General features: G+C 32.5%; 1 protein-coding gene across 1 annotated transcript; it reads left to right on the plus strand.

Annotated features, from left to right (window-relative positions):
- Window positions 1-11,947: 11,947 nt before the first annotated feature.
- LOC120355291 lies at window positions 11,948-16,668 on the plus strand. The gene has a single exon (XM_039443639.1). It carries the CDS (start codon window positions 12,045-12,047, stop codon window positions 15,846-15,848), a length of 3,804 nt encoding a protein of 1,267 aa, XP_039299573.1. The 5' UTR covers window positions 11,948-12,044; the 3' UTR covers window positions 15,849-16,668.
- The last annotated feature ends 316 nt before the right edge of the window (window positions 16,669-16,984 follow it).

The raw sequence follows: 16,984 nt of genomic DNA on the forward strand, positions 1-16,984 counted from the left end.
TCCCATGAACACTAAAAGCAGCGTTCAAAGAAAAGTTCAATTGTTTTCACTTCATTTCAATTCAATCAAGTGTTTCAAAAAAACACTGAAAATATTATTGCGTGCTGTAACAAAATATGTAGCAAACCTATAACACTATTTATACCATTTTTGTCTCTTTTAAACTTTCATTTGAAAAATGTTTTAAACTTCGTTGTGAACCTAGTAGGTGGTTTGATAGAATTTTTTATAAAAATCTCTGATGGTGTTGAAAAGAGGCGTAGGTTTGAATGACCATTGCCAATATTGCCTAAGCCTAGGTAATAACCAAATCCATGGAATTTATGTTAGTTTGGTTCACTTCAGGTGGGATTTATAATATTATGCTGATATTTTGTAGATAGAAACATGATTTTGATGACTATATTGTCAAGAACGTTAATAATTATTACAGGAATTTAAAAGATTAAATCATTGCTCTTACATTTTCTTGTTTTCAAAGTTATTTTCAGAAATATCAACACAATTAGGCTATAGATATGGTATTTAATTTGAATATTAAGGTAACCACCTCACTAATATCGATCAAGACAAGAATAGACCGTATTCAACAATCAAAACTCAAGCATCATTGCTAACCTACTCCTGATAGGAGTAAATAAGTTTTATTGGTATGGTGATGTTGATTGTTCATTTTAAAATGTAGCTCTCATAACCTATTTTTGGACTGAGAATTGTTCAAATTGGAATTGGAACAGTTTTGAGTTTGAGCATGTTATTCTTTCCACAATTAATTGTATTTAATCCAATAAAAAATAATTCGCCAGGGTTACTAATTTACTGGACCTCTCAAAAAGTGAGTCATCAATGAATTGCCAAGAGTATCAAATTTTTTCTCGATTGAATAAAATTCTTACTGTATTGTCCTACATTTATAATCAAGACATATAAAAGGATAAACTAAAACTTGCTATACTAATTATTATCTAAAACTATATTTACCCTTTTCCAATTATTAAAATCCATATCTTGCGATGAACAAACTAAAAGGTTAAAATGAAAGTTGTAATCAATGATTTGTGAAAGTATCATACAATAATAAAAAAATTGAATTCTTATCATCATACAACCATGTCAACAGAATAGTGGAGAATAAGATGAAATAAGGAGCAGAATAATTCAAATAATAATATTTAGAAATAATGGTATCATTTTTCGTATTAAATCCTTAATTATGTGTATAATGTAGTTAATTATTATAATCGAATGGCTTTATAGGTGGGGAGCCCTGGCGGAAGTTCCATCTTGCCTAAATATGTATTTAATTCACGTCGTCAATGAGCCTCACGACTATCAGTCGGGACCGACGATTCAATGATGGTTGCCCATCTGATAACAGAATCATCTATCTCTAAAAGAATACTCTAGAAAATAATTCAGGAACAAAAATGTTCGAGCTGAAGTCTACAATGTTGGATTTTCTAATGTCAATGGATATTACAGCAGTACAAGGGAAATAACGGATGCGGCAGTGAATTAGAATAGTTCATTATGAAGAATATTCAGTCTTGGTGAGATCATTGTTACCCTGAAAGATGCATGTCCGTTGTCCGTATTAATTGAGAGTGTACTATGACATTTTCTCCGGTTCTCATTCAGACATTTACCATTAATTTCATAATTTTATTATGATGAGAGCTACACTTTGTAGAACGTGAACCATTTCCCCTCATGAAGGGAAACCATTTGACATGTGGAACTCCGTTGAGAACATTGAAGTTACCGACATAATAAAAGCATATCATAAGCTGAATAATAAGCTGAATGAATAAGCTGAATGATAAGCTGAATTATCTATTATGCTATTGTATAAGCTGATAGAGTGAAATAATGCTCTTATATTTGATGCATAAGTCTGAAATCACCTTACCTTACGATGTCAGAAACAAAATTGACATCGAGCTACAGCCTAACGTACACAGGTAAAATTATTATAAAAGCTCAAGACAGGGTATTCAGTAAATAGAGTTATTAATAACAATTTCATGCAATCTATTACACATTATGAGAATTATAATGAAATTATATAAAACAATTTCAGAGTATAAAATGTGACAAACTCTTTACATAAACAGATAACATTACTTTTCAAGTGTTTATTTTGTTTCTTCAAATACTCTTATTATCTATTATGCTTATTGATAATACACTTATAAGTGTATAAAAAATATTGGATTGCTCTATGTGAAACAAATAATATGTTGAGGTATCAGTGGAGTTGGCACGTTCATCAGTCTGAAAGAAACATTATAAATCTAATTTATTCTCATAGTTGAAAACAAACTGAAACAATAATAAGTATTATTTACCTTTTTTGTCTACCTTTGTTTACCTTAACTCTTCGGTTACCTGCAAAGTTTTACCTACTAGTGCTTCAACTACTTTCTCATCAATCTGTTGTTACTCTACTTCTGATGTCAAATCCTCGTAAGCTTCTCTAGTCTCGCCAATAATCAGCTGTAATTTTTCTGTAAAGTAATAATTGCTAAACGTTTCCTTTTTTGCATTCTTTATCGGCAATTATTACTTTACAGAAAAATTACAGCTGATTATTGGCGAGACTAGAGAAGCTTACGAAGATTTGACATCAGAATTAGCGATTGCAGCAGCGGAAGTTCTATTTATAGCCTATAGCTTTCATTAGATATTTGAATAATTAATATTATTGTTACAGTATTTCATTTTAATATTATGCTATACATAATATTTAAGCTGTGTTTATTTTTATCACATTCGATTATTTGATAATAACCCTTAGGCCTATATCTAATGAAATATTATATGAATTATTTTTCAGTATAAACCAGCTTCTAGAGAAGACGATACCTGTGGACCTACTGAAGAGGACTTAGCCACTGCCGTGTGTGATGCCAATTTAAAATCACAACTAATGAAATATCTCGTGGAAAAATGCACCGAACACATGCAGAAGGACTTGGATGTATGTGGGACTGTTTCGTAATTTTTCTCTTTTCAATTTAAATGGTTATATTTTCAGAAACGGCAGTGGCTAAGTCCTCTTCAGTAGGTCCACAGGTATCGTCTTCTCTAGAAGCTGGTTTATACTGAAAAATAATTCATTATTTCTAATATTAATTAATATGTTGTGCATTTACGACGAAACGCGGTAATAGATTCTGATGAATTTGACATGTATGTTTCTTTTTTAATTGCGTGCGACGTATATACAAGGTTTTTTGAAATTTTGCATTTCAAGGATAATATAAAAGGAAAAAGGAGCCTCCTTCATACGCCAACATTAGAGTAGGAATCAGACTATAGAATTATTCATCATAAATCAGCTGACAAGTGATTACACAGATGTGTGGAGAATCTAGTCTATTGCTGTATTTCCATAAGGTCTATAGTTTCAATCAGGTACTTGTGTTTGAGAATACTGCGTAAGGTCTACTGTTCACAGAACTACTTGTATAATTGAGATTTAATTACCTCACCAGGCAACTCTCTATTGTTTCCAAAATAATCAAAGCTTCGCTAGTCATAATAGCAGCCTAGAACTTGTTATACAATGTGATATTAGTAGCATTTGCATACTACTGTAAATTCATATTTGTATGATTGAAGACTGCCATCTATTTTGTGTGATTTTGTCATAAGAGTCGCATATCAAATCAATCGCAACTAAACATTTGACTCAAGGTAGGGTGGCCATCAATTTAAACTTGAGATAAAATTTAATATACTTATCCAGAAATTTTCCAACAGCCGTTGAAGATGAAAGAAGGTACAGTTTTCCGGCATATTTACAAGCAAACTCTTCGAAGAAACTTGATGTACAGAGCAACTTGAAAAATGACTTTTCTTTGCTGTTCCCAGGTTTCTCTGCTGCAAAATATGGAGTACCTAGTCTGTGAGTACACATTTATTACATCTTGGTTTATGAGCTTTGATGTCCTATAATGAGGAGCACTGAAATCAATTAACATTAGTTGAATTAGAAGATGCATTGATGTTGGCAGCTTAAAGTAAATATTGGCAGCTTAAAGTAAATCTCAGTTTCAGCATCTCTTCTAGATCTCAGCATTCTACCAATTGCATGTGATACACTATTTTATATCCTCACATGTTGTTTTGTTATCCAAATTTGAATTGAATGTACGGTAGGCTGTTCATTGAAGGAGAGAGAGAGTTCATTGTGTGTCATAATACAATTGAAGTTTTTGTTTTTTAAGAAATAATTCATAAAAGTTCAATCTGCTGCCATTTTGGATAAAAGTATCATAGAACAATTTTTTTATATCATCTTTCTTGTTTTGAAAAGGCCTTTACAATGATGTACCACACAATGGTTGTTTACATTTAAAATATCCGAGTTACAACACATAAGTCACCCCCTGACGTGGGTTGAAATTCATTTTTACGTCAAAAGGTAGAGTATTTGACCAATAACTTATCCTGAAAGTTACAGTATTATATCAACAACAGTCTCCAACTTATTGAAGGGTTCCCATACATATGACTCACACTGTATATGTATATCATACACACACACAAACTTGAAATGTTAGCTTTAAATATAAATTACTATTCATTACCCAATTTAAAAATTTTCAATTGATTGAATAACATTAATTTCAGATGGAAAGATCACCAAAGTTGAGCTCAGGAGGGTGGATGACATCTCAAAATCCGAATCAATAATCTATTCACAGGTAATAAATATTTTTAAAATGGTTCAAACCTATCATGAATGCCTGTCAAGCAGTTCTTCATCTATCAACTATGCTTGTTACCGGCCAGGATAGCTGAGACGACTAAGGCGTTCCACCCTTCAGTCTGCTAGAGCCACGTGATCATGGGTTCGAATCCCGCAGTCATGCATGGATGCTTCTTCATCTCATCAAATCACTGTCACACTTTCCAGAACACAGGCACAAGCAAAATACCATTCGGAATCATAAGCAAATAGAATCAACTTTTTCTCTCTCACTCACTCTCTCTCTCCTTCTCTCTCTCTCTTCTTCTTCTTCCTCTTCTTCTTCTTCTTCTTCTCTTCTTCTTCTTCTTCTCTTCTTCTTCTTCTTCTCTTCTTCTTCTTCTCTTCTTCTTCTTCTCTTCTTCTTCTTCTTCTCTTCTTCTTCTTCTTCTTCTTCTTCTCTTCTTCTTCTTCTTCTTCTTCTTCTTCTCTTCTTCTTCTTCTCTTCTTCTTCTTCTCTTCTTCTTCTTCTCTTCTTCTTCTTCTCTTCTTCTTCTTCTTCTCTTCTTCTTCTTCTTCTTCTTCTTCTTCTTCTTCTCTTCTTCTTCTTCTTCTCTTCTTCTTCTTCTTCTTCTTCTTCTTCTCTTCTTCTTCTTCTTCTTCTTCTCTTCTTCTTCTTCTTCTCTTCTTCTTCTTCTTCTCTTCTTCTTCTTCTTCTTCTTCTCTTCTTCTTCTTCTTCTTCTTCTTCTCTTCTTCTTCTTCTCTTCTTCTTCTTCTTCTCTTCTTCTTCTTCTTCTTCTCTTCTTCTTCTTCTCTTCTTCTTCTTCTCTTCTTCTTCTTCTTCTTCTTCTTCTCTTCTTCTTCTTCTTCTCTTCTTCTTCTTCTCTTCTTCTTCTTCTCTTCTTCTTCTTCTTCTTCTTCTCTTCTTCTTCTTCTTCTTCTCTTCTTCTTCTTCTCTTCTTCTTCTTCTTCTCTTCTTCTTCTTCTCTTCTTCTTCTTCTCTTCTTCTTCTTCTCTTCTTCTTCTTCTCTTCTTCTTCTTCTCTTCTTCTTCTTCTCTTCTTCTTCTTCTTCTCTTCTTCTTCTTCTTCTTCTTCTTCTCTTCTTCTTCTTCTCTTCTTCTTCTTCTTCTTCTTCTTCTTCTTCTTCTTCTCTTCTTCTTCTTCTCTTCTTCTTCTTCTCTTCTTCTTCTTCTCTTCTTCTTCTTCTTCTTCTCTTCTTCTTCTTCTCTTCTTCTTCTTCTCTTCTTCTTCTTCTTCTCTTCTTCTTCTTCTCTTCTTCTTCTTCTCTTCTTCTTCTTCTTCTCTTCTTCTTCTTCTTCTCTTCTTCTTCTTCTCTGGTAAGGAAAGTATTGCTTTCCAAAAAAAATTAAGGTACCCTAAATTCAAGTTTTCTATACGTTTCAAGGTCCCCTGAGTCCAAAAACATGATTTTTGGGTGTTGGTCTGTGTGTGTGTATGTGTGTATGTGTGTGTGTGTGTATGTCTGTGAACACGATAACTTCATTCCTAATTAACCGATTGACTTGAAATTTTAAACTTAAGGTCCTTATACCATGAGGATCCGACAACAAGAAATTCGATAAAATTCAATTCAAGATGGCGGAAAAAATGGCGGATAATGCCTAAAAAACCATGTTTTTCACGGTTTTCTCGAAAACGGCTCTAACGATTTTATTCAAATTCATACCCAGAATAGCTATTTATAAGCCCTATCAACTGACATGAGTCTCATTTCTGGGAAAATTGCAGGAGCTCCGTAATATTCTTGAGAAAAATGGATTTTGTTAAATTTCTATCATAATTTTCTCAAAAATGACTAAACCGATTCTTTTCAAATTCATAATCTGTATAGTTATTTATCAGCTCTATCAACTGGCATGAGTCTCCTTCCTGGGAAACTAACAGGGGGGCCACCCCATACTTAAGAAGATAATGTACTTTGTAACCTCCTTTTCATGCAATGAGATAGGTAGGTAGAGCAGTTTAATCAAAAGAACACAGTCGAGATATTTTATCTGTAGAACAGCTGTTTTGACGACTTTTAAAAAATCATCAAATTTAACAATAATTTATTCACACAAAGAAAAATGTACTCTGATACAATATACAATATTACTATCTTAGATTCAAATATGTAGCCGCCAATCATCAATATGCTAAAATTTTTGTGTAAGAGCATTGTCATGCGATCTAGCGTTATCTCTGCGAACTATTAGGAAGAAAGATTCAAACTATTGAGATCAGCTGGTTTTTTATTTACATTCAACATAAAGCGGTAACTTTCTAACCTACAAACTGATCGAAAGTGTATGTAGTCATGCAGTGTGGCGAATAGTTAAGATTGTCTTTTTTTTTCTTTTCAAAACTGTTTTATCTGTATTGGCAGCATAATATTTGGATTGAAGAATACTGTGAATTATTTGTCAGGGTAAAATATAGATTATTCATTTCCTGTTTTAATAATAAGCAAGAACGATTATTATTATACAGCACCTGTTCTCTGTTAGGACATAAACTAGAAATAATATCTTTCTTAATCAAACAGTTTTAGTCAATAATTCAAACAATCCAAATCTTATAATTTTTAATTTCAATAATTTATTAATCAATTTAAAATATTCATTTTGTCAAAACTACATGTATAATTTTCATTGAAAAACACGACCTAGCGGAAAGAATCATACCTATATTTGTTTCATTCAGCCAAAAACAGAAATTTAGACTTATGGTTAACTCAAAATAACCAAAAAATGTTCAAAATAAACTGAAAAATATTTATAAAAATAACATAGACAGACAACAGAGAATATTTATTGTAGTATTTTAATGTATTTTTTTTACATGGATATCGAACGGTAATTATTTAACCTCAAAATTCTAACTTCATAAATAATTGTAGCCGATTTGCTTCATTTCTCATTGCTTCCAGTTGAAAAATTAATTATCAATAAAAAAGAAACATTATTTATTTATTATTAAATGATGAGAAGTAATTATTCAACTATGATTTAGATAAACATTATTCTTGTTTTGGATTTATATATTGGAATTTATCGTAAATGTAGCCATTGAAATGATTCCTATCTAATCACAGTCATTATCAACTTGATTTTGGTTTTCACGCACTAATCCTCCATACAACTCAATAACTATATCATACTACACTTTATTTTTTCGGCTCGTCAAGGCGGTCCAAAATCATGCATCATACGTCAAATTCGGTTGAAAAATGGAAATTTTATTGTTGAGTGTACCTACTGAAGCCCCTTTTCCAATATACAACAAAAAAATGGCCAATAAATCGTTTACAGCAGATGGAAGAGAAAATTCTATTGTACATTTCAAGATCAAGTAATGATTTTCATAGTGAAGGGTTACCGAGATACATAGCTTTGAATATAGAAATTGGCCATTTTTTGTATATTTGAATAAATATACATAAGGCTTCAATATAAGGCTTCTATAAGGCAATATAATATAAGGCTTCAGTACACTCAACAATAAAATTTCCATTTTTCAACCGAATTTGACGTATGATGCATGATTTTGGACCGCCTTGACGAGCCGAGAAGAATAAAGTGTAGTACGATGAAATCAGAGCATTTTGTCAAAAGTTATAAGTGTTTGAAATTTTGATCCTTGAGGTGTCCTTAAGCGCGCCTCCCAACTAGAAAATACTGAAATGAAGTGCATCTAACGGGTGATTCTCATAGAACATAATCTCATGAAATTATATCATGTTATGTCATCTCATGAAATTATCAATGTGAGGACAATGTAATTGGAAATGATGGTTGAAGCTGAAAATTAGGTGTTTTTCACGATACAAGGAGCATTGTTGTCAGGTGTACCTGGAAATCTATACGAGATAGAGCGCTCTACCTGATCTTAGATTGTAGAGCACAAAAATACGCTCAGAGAGATTTTGAATTATACATCTAAATGTTAACAATCGGAAGATATTGTTGATCAAAAACTAAAATTCATCATAATTGATTTTTTCTTCAAATTTCACTCATTTTTGAAAAATCATAACTCAGTACTCATTGGAGATAGAGAGTTCCGAATGATCTCTTTTTATTTAGAATTTTATAATCTAAAAAAAAGGCGGGAGCAAATTATTATTCATTTATTTATTTATGTCATTGACAATTACAAATCATAATTATAATAAATATATTATGATTGGGAGAAGACAACAGCCATAGCCCAGAACTGTCTTCTCCCAAATTTTTACAAATAAAAGTTTCAAAAAGAATAAGGTTAAGATTTAACTTTCACTTCAAAAAGTCCAATTTTCACTTCAAAACTAATGACAAAGATAGAAATTTTGAATTTTGATATTTAAAAACTGATTAAAAACAAAAAAAAATTCACTCAAATCTCTACAAATTGGAAATTGAGTAATTTTGCAAATTTTTAAGCCAGAAAAGAAACACAACTTTACTATTAGCACAGCTGAATATAATCAATATTTAATTATTTAAATTAATTTTTTAATTTTTCTGTCTGATTACGAGATTTGGTAGAAATAGCTGAAAACTGGAAAATGAGCCGAAAATACGAGGTTTTTAGGCCACTCTGAATATAGCACAAGGAAATTTTGCATGAAGAAATTGGTTCAGGACTTCTCTTATGTACCCAAATAATATAATTATAAAAAAATCAGAACTACAATATAAATTGCATGCACCAATGCATATAGTGACTGGACTATATCTACATCTTTATGTAATTTGTAATTTGCGGATCATGGGCTATAACTGCAAATATTTCTTATTACCTTGGCATTTATCTTTCTGTTGATTTTTTTCATACGGTATTATCTATTTTATCATTACTAGCAATGGTTATAATTCATTCAAAGTAGGCAGTTCATGCTGTTATCATACTTAAGTATGAATACCTACCAATGTTTAATTTGATGTTTTTGCCTACTTTTCAGATGCTGAGAAAGTTTATTTAATGTGAATAAGAAGATTTTAAAATTGAATTGTGAGCGATTTTTGCTAATTGATCTTGTTGACGGTGCTGCGGCGTTTTTTTACTACATCTTTATTTTTGCCTTTTTTTCAAAGAAAGCGTCTTATCTCAATAAGCGGCTTGTCCGTAGAATTGCTACGATTTCGCTGAGATATAAGGAAAAATGGTTAAGAGTGTTGGGAGAAAGAAAAAAAAATCAAACTTCAATTTCGACAGGACAGATACAGAGACAAGAGAAACAGACACTGAGTTCCAGAAAGACAGAACAGACAAGTCAAGAAAGCGTTCCAATAAAAATTCATCCGATATACGAGCAAAGAAAAGAAAACTGTCTATGAAACGTTTGAGAAATGAAGATCAATGTTACAGTAACAGGGAGAGAGTGAAAAATTTATTGAAAAAGCGTGAGTTAAGGGAGAATTGTTTCTTCAAAGAGAAAGAAGGATTTGATAATTTACAGAGAATTAGACTGCTGAGGGCAACAGAAGAATATAAAGAGAAGGAGAGGGAGAAGAATATTACAAGAATGATAGAATTAAGACAAAATCCAGAATATAGAGAAGTGGAAAATAAAAATAATACCATAAGAAACTTAGAAATGAGAGATTCTGATGGATATAGAGTTGAAGAGAACATGAAGAATATCCTCAGGAACAGAGAATTAAGAAAAAAACCGAAATATAAAGAAAAGGAAAACGAAAATAACACCACAAGGATCTCGGAATTGAGGTGTTTTGATGAATTCAAATTTGAAGAAAACATGAAGAACATTCTGAGGAACAGAGAATTAAGGAAAAAACCAGAATATAAAGAAAAGGAGAACGAAAATAACACCACAAGGATCTCGGAATTGAGGTGTTTTGATGAATTTAGATTTGAAGAAAACATGAAGAACATTGTCAGAAACAGAGAATTACGCCAGAATGAAGATTACAAGGAGGATGAAAGAGCAAGAAATTTCGAAAAAATGAGAAAGTTGAGAAAAGATAAAGATTTCAGGAGACGAGAGGGAGATGAAGATAGGACAAAGAAATTGAGCGAAAGAAGCATTAACATTTTAAGGTATCGCCATACTTACTACAACACTCACATACGAAGTAGAACAAAATGTTCAAAATCCATTATAAAATTTCTATCAGATAGAAAAAATGTTCCCGATTGTGTTTGTTGTTGTTGTGAAGGGTTATTCTTCAGACACTCTGTTTCAAGATTTGAAAACCATTTACAATTCGAGAATACAAAAACTGAAAAAGATTTTTATGAGAAAATAAATAATTTTCCATCGAAATTAATTTGCAACACATGCAAAATTCACGTGAAGAAGTCCAAAGTGCCAAAAATGGCCACTAGCAATGGCTTGAAGTTCGAAAATATCCCAGAATGCTTGAAAAGCCTGTCACCTCTGGAAGAACGTTTATGTAGCCCATATATTCCATTCATGCAAATCCGCCCATTAAAGGCATTTGCTATAAATCCACAATTAGGTTTAAAAGGCTCAGTTATTAATATTCCGATTGATATTAATGAGTGCCTTCATGTTCTCCCAAGAAAATTTGACGATATGGCTACAATTCAATTGCAATTGAAGCGCCATTTATCACATAAAACATTTTACATGTATGAAACCATAAGACCGGCTATGGTTTGCGAAGCACTGAAGTTCTTGTTGAAAACTCCTCTGTATGTTGAAAACAATATTCAAATAGATCACCTTTATTTGGAGAGATATGAAAACAAATATTCTGAAGAGCTGAAGTTTGTGTTGAAGGAAGACATTAATCAGAATGAGTGTGATTCAATGAAAAAAGGAGAAAAAATTCCATCGACTGAGAGCAATGAAGAAGATAGCAAAGAAATATCTTCGATAACTAATGAAGAACACATTGAAACAAACATTGAAAGCGATGAAGAATTTGGAGAAGAAATTCTACTAATGGATACTAATGATGACATAAAAATTATTGCACCAGGGCAGAATCAAACTCCAATTGCCTGGCATCTTGTTGAAAACATTGATGAACTTTGTTTTCCAAAAATATTTTGTGGTAGATCATTTAAATTGGCAAAGAATACAACCTATCACGATAGAGCCAAGTCAGAGATTAGAAGAGTAGATAGACGATCATGCAATCCAACAAGAGTGTTGTTCATGGCTAAAAAGAAGTTGGAAAAACAATGTATAGCTAACATAAATGTTTGTTTGAGAAAATCAAAAAAAAAAAATTACCGACTTGAAGGCAAAGAATTTGCTGGACGAAATGTTTGTCAATAATTTGATAAATGTTGACAGTGGATACAAAGTTCTAAAAAATGTCCGTTCCAGCCCAGCGTTTTGGGAAAACAAGAAAAAAGATTTGCTGGCAATGATTAGACAGTTAAAGAAGCCTTCTTTTTTCCTGACCCTCTCAGCAGCTGAAAGTAGATGGCCAGAGCTCATCTCTCATCTTTCAAAAATCAATACAAATAAGAATTTGAGTATTTCTGAAGCTCTTCAACTGAGTGATTATGAAAAGACCAATTTGATTCAAAATGATCCAGTGACCTGTGCACGATATTTTGATTATAAAATAACGAAATTTATGAAATTGATCAAAGAAGAGGACTGCATTTTTGGAGAGCATGTTGTGGAAGATTCGTATCAGAGAGTGGAATTCCAATTGCGAGGATCTCCACATGAACACATCTTCCTGTGGTTAAAAGATGCCCCAGTGTATGATGCTTCAAACCATGAAAGTGAAAAGCAATGTATCAAATTCATTGATAGATTTATCACATGTGAGTACAATGAGAATGACCCTTACGTTGCTTTGCAAAACCATAGGCACACACACACATGTAGAAAAGGTAAAGGCAATAAGCAAGTAGTATGTAGATTCCACTTTCCTTTACCAGTTTTACCAAGAACAATGATACTCACGCCACTTCCGACACAAGAAATCACCGATTTAAATAAAATGAATTACAAAAAAATAGATAAATTGATGAACTTCTTCTTCAAGAAGAAAATTTTGTTATCATTTGATGAAGTGCTGGAGAAGTTAGAAATGAATGATGAACAATATATTTTAGCTTTAAGATCGTCAATCAAAATACCTAAAATATTTTTGAAAAGAACAACTCTTGAAGTCGGAATTAATTGCTATAACAAACATATCTTACACTGTTTCGAATCAAATATGGACATACAGTTTGTGTTGGAAGAATTTGGCTTAGCATCTTATATTATCAATTATGTAAGCAAAGCAGAGACAGGTCTATCTAAACTATTAAGAAATGCTGCAAAAGAAATGGAAGAAGGAAATGTGGGATTGAAAGAGCAAATGAGAAAAGTTTCAAATGTTTTCCTCAATTGTCAATTGATGTCTGCTCAGGAAGCTAGCTACGTCTTATTGTCTCTACCTGTATCCAAAAGTAGCAGAAAAGTCATCTTCATTAATACTAGCCCACAATGTGAACGTGTACTAATGTTGAAGAAGAGAGCTCTTTTGGAACAATTACCAGCAGATTCAGAAGATGTATTCATGGACAACATTGTTGAAAAATATATGAAACGGGAGAAATCTGTAGAAGATATCTGTTTGGCCGAATTCGCTTCTTGCTACTATTCAAGATTAACGAGGAAAAACATCGATGATGAGAATGATGATCAATCAAGCAATGAAAATCTTAACAGAAGAAAACGACCAGCTGTGATACGATATAGAAGATACAAGGCAAAATTGGATCCTCAGAACTATTTCCGAGAGCAGGTCCTTCTTCTTCTACCATTCAGAGATGAGAGAAGGGAGATTGAAGAGAAAGACTGTCATCAGATATATTTGGACAATAAAGAATCAATTGAATTGAACCGATTAAAATTTAATGTTGTTGAAGACGATTCAATAGAAGAGGCAATAGAGAATCTTCAAAACAATGAGGAAGAAGACTCTGGAGAAGAAGGTAGTTGCGCAGAGCCAGTTGATATTTTTGTTCAGGGTGGTATGAATGACAAAACTGATGTTAATATTACTAATAGAATAAGCATCCCGAAGCGAATAAATGTCGACGATTTGAGAGAACTCATTTCATCTCTGAATAATGAACAAAAACAATTTGTCATGCACCTTTTGCATAGATACAAATCAAATAAGTTACCGTTCAACATTTTTCTGAGTGGGTCTGCAGGAGTTGGCAAGAGTACAGTAATTAGAGCAGTGTATCAATTGATCACACATTTCTTTGATAGCCAGCCTGGATCAAACAAAGATAAGGTTGTTGTTTTGCTCTGTGCACCTTCTGGCAAAGCAGCTTTCCTGATAAATGGAGTCACACTACATACAGCGTTTGCTCTTCCAGTAGCACAATTTTCTGGGAATATGCCCCGTCTATCGAATGATATTGCCAACACGCTACGAGAAAACTTGATTAACATGAAGCTCCTGGTAATTGATGAAATATCAATGGTGGGCAGTAAACTTCTAAGTCGAGTTGACAATAGGCTGCGGCAAATAATGGGCCGGAATGAGCCTTTTGGTGCTGTATCTGTATTGGTTGTCGGTGATCTCAACCAACTACCACCAGTTATGGACACTCCTGTCTATAAGTTTCCTCCAATAAATGATCTGGAGAAATTAATTGATCGCAGTCCTCTGTGGGATCAGTTTTCTCTTTTTGAACTGAAACAAATAATGCGGCAGAAGGACGACCTCTCATACATCAATGTCTTGAATAATATTGCTCTTGGTAATATATCTGATTCAGATGTCGACTTAATAAATTCCAGAAAAGTTGATGACAATAAAATTCCTGTAAATGCTATTAGATTATTCTCCAAAAATGTCGATGTAGATGAGTATAATCAATTTAGAATTGACGAAGCCCCAGGAACAATTTTCATATCTTTTGCTGAAGATCATGTGCTGGGATCACTTTCAGAGCAATCAAAACTGAGAGTATTAAATTCTGTGAAAAAGAAGAAGCCTACAGAATTAAATGGTTTGAGCAATGAAGTCCATTTCAAAGTTGGTCTCAAATACATGATCACCAGCAATATTGACGTTGGAGATGGCTTAGTGAACGGTGCTTGTGGTACTCTAGAGGAAATAATATTCAAGCCCAGCTCAAACTCACCTCATAAAGTTTTCATTAATTTCAATGAAGAGAGAGTAGGCTCAAAAGCCAGGTTATTACAAAGAAGTTACATGCTAAGTCATGGCATTGGATCAGGTTTAACTCCAATTGACAGATCGAAACAGATTTTGAATTATTCAAGTAAACTGGAACGGCAGGTAATTAGAATTCAATTTCCATTAGTGAGTGCAGAGGCCATCACTATCCATAAAAGCCAAGGCCAGACTTACAATGAAATCTGCATCAACTTTGATAAACTAAAAAACGTCACAAAGTCAATGCTGTATGTAGCTCTAAGTAGAGTGAAAAGTTTGTCTGGACTCTATGTTCTGGGAGAATTTAGACGACCAAAGTTGAATAAGAAAGAGGATCCAACATTATTGGAGATGGCCAGATTAAGAGAGAATAAAATGTTGAGATTATCCGATGAGAATGGAGTGACCGATCCAAAATTCGATGTTCACGAGGCTCATTCTTCAAACAAGAATATGAACTTATCTACCGAAAATTCAAAGAAAATTAAGAAAACTACCAAAATCAATAAAAATATTCATAAGTTTGATTATTACCTTCAGGATGATGATATCCAAAATTTCCATGACATTCTTCTAGAAAACACCGACTACAAACCTCAGTCAACTCTGCTGGTTCAAATTCCAGAATTAATAGAATCAAGGAGAGAAAGAAAAAATATACAGATACTATACCACCGATTAGGCAACAAAAATGAATATTCTGTTATTGGACATTGGATCTGTACGTATTATGACGGCAAGACTGTCCATGTCTATGATAGTTTGAACATCACAAATCTACACAGTGATTGTTTGTTATACTTAGATAAATTGTATGGAAATACTAACATAAATTTCCATAAAGTTCAGAATCAAAAAAACGGATATGATTGTGGCGTATATGCAATCGCCTTTGCAGTATCAATTTGCTTGAACGAAGATCCAACTAATTGCTCATATGATGATAAATTATTAAGGAGCCATTTGGTCACAATTTTGAGTGAGAGAAGACTTCTGAAATTTCCAGTTCGAGAGGAAGATTGAAGAATAGAATGCGTTTGTTCGAATACTATGCTGACGAAAATTGATAGAATAGATTATTTGGATTACTCAATGAAATGGTAAACAGAACAATTTGATGAATAATTATATTGAACAGTTATAACAGTAAAACTTTAAGGTCTTATTGATTTCCAAACTATTTATCTATGAAACTGTATATAACTATGTGATTTGTTTTTTCTTTTTGACGTGAATTATCTTACTCAAATATGATTCAATATTGTGAATAATAATTTTATTCGAATATTCATGCATACTCTGCTTCACTTTGGTATTACAAAATCATAAAATCCCTGTTTTAAGCAGGAAATATTCGTGTTGAAGATACATACTAGGCCGTGGTTTATATTCTTATCTAGCTATAAACCAATAATTCAGAATTAACGATGAAGTAGGGGAAACAATGAGAACAAGTAGAAGGAGTAAAAGAGTAAAAGAAAGGATTGGAAGGGTGCGATGAAGGGAGAAAAAATATGTGAAGAGAGGAGAAAGAAATAAGGAGAAGAGAAAGATTGAGAATACATGATTAAAACATAGTAAGTGAAGGCCATTATGTCAAGCCTTTAAATTATTACGTGATAGATATATACAATATTTCTATTTCATTTGAAGACTTCAAGACTATATCCTAGTATTTTGCAGTTTTGCTATATGCTGATGATATTCTCATTATACTGCATGCTGATTTTTATTATTATTGTCACAATAATTCACTAACTGGAACAGTTTGTTGTTGATTAACAGTAACAGCAAGAAAATACTAAAATCAAATATACTTGTGGATATAAGTGATAAAGTGGGATGAAGGAGCACAAGTGAGTAAAAAAAAGGAAGAAGAATAGGATGATGGATAAGAAGAAGAAGAAAAAAAGGAGAAGAAAAAGAAGAAGATTGATTGATAGATTTTATTGAGAAGTGCTAGGTCTCGACAGACCCGTTGCATTAAACAACAGTACAATACAAAAACAAAAAACAATATGCAACAGTATTCAAATAAACAAAATACAGTTTAAGTATTACAAATAAAAACAGTTAACTATTAAAAGTTAAAATATAATTAAATTAGATAATTTATAAGTAGATAATAAAGATAATGATATGAAAAAAAAGAGGAGAGA

This window comes from Nilaparvata lugens, chromosome Y (genome assembly GCF_014356525.2).
Source record: "Nilaparvata lugens isolate BPH chromosome Y, ASM1435652v1, whole genome shotgun sequence".
In the NCBI taxonomy this organism is placed as follows: Eukaryota; Metazoa; Arthropoda; class Insecta; order Hemiptera; family Delphacidae; genus Nilaparvata; species Nilaparvata lugens.

Excerpts from the sequence above, each read along its gene's own strand:
- LOC120355291 (XM_039443639.1), top strand. The coding sequence starts at position 12,045 with ATGATTAGACAGTTAAAGAAGCCTTCTTTTTTCCTGACCCTCTCAGCA.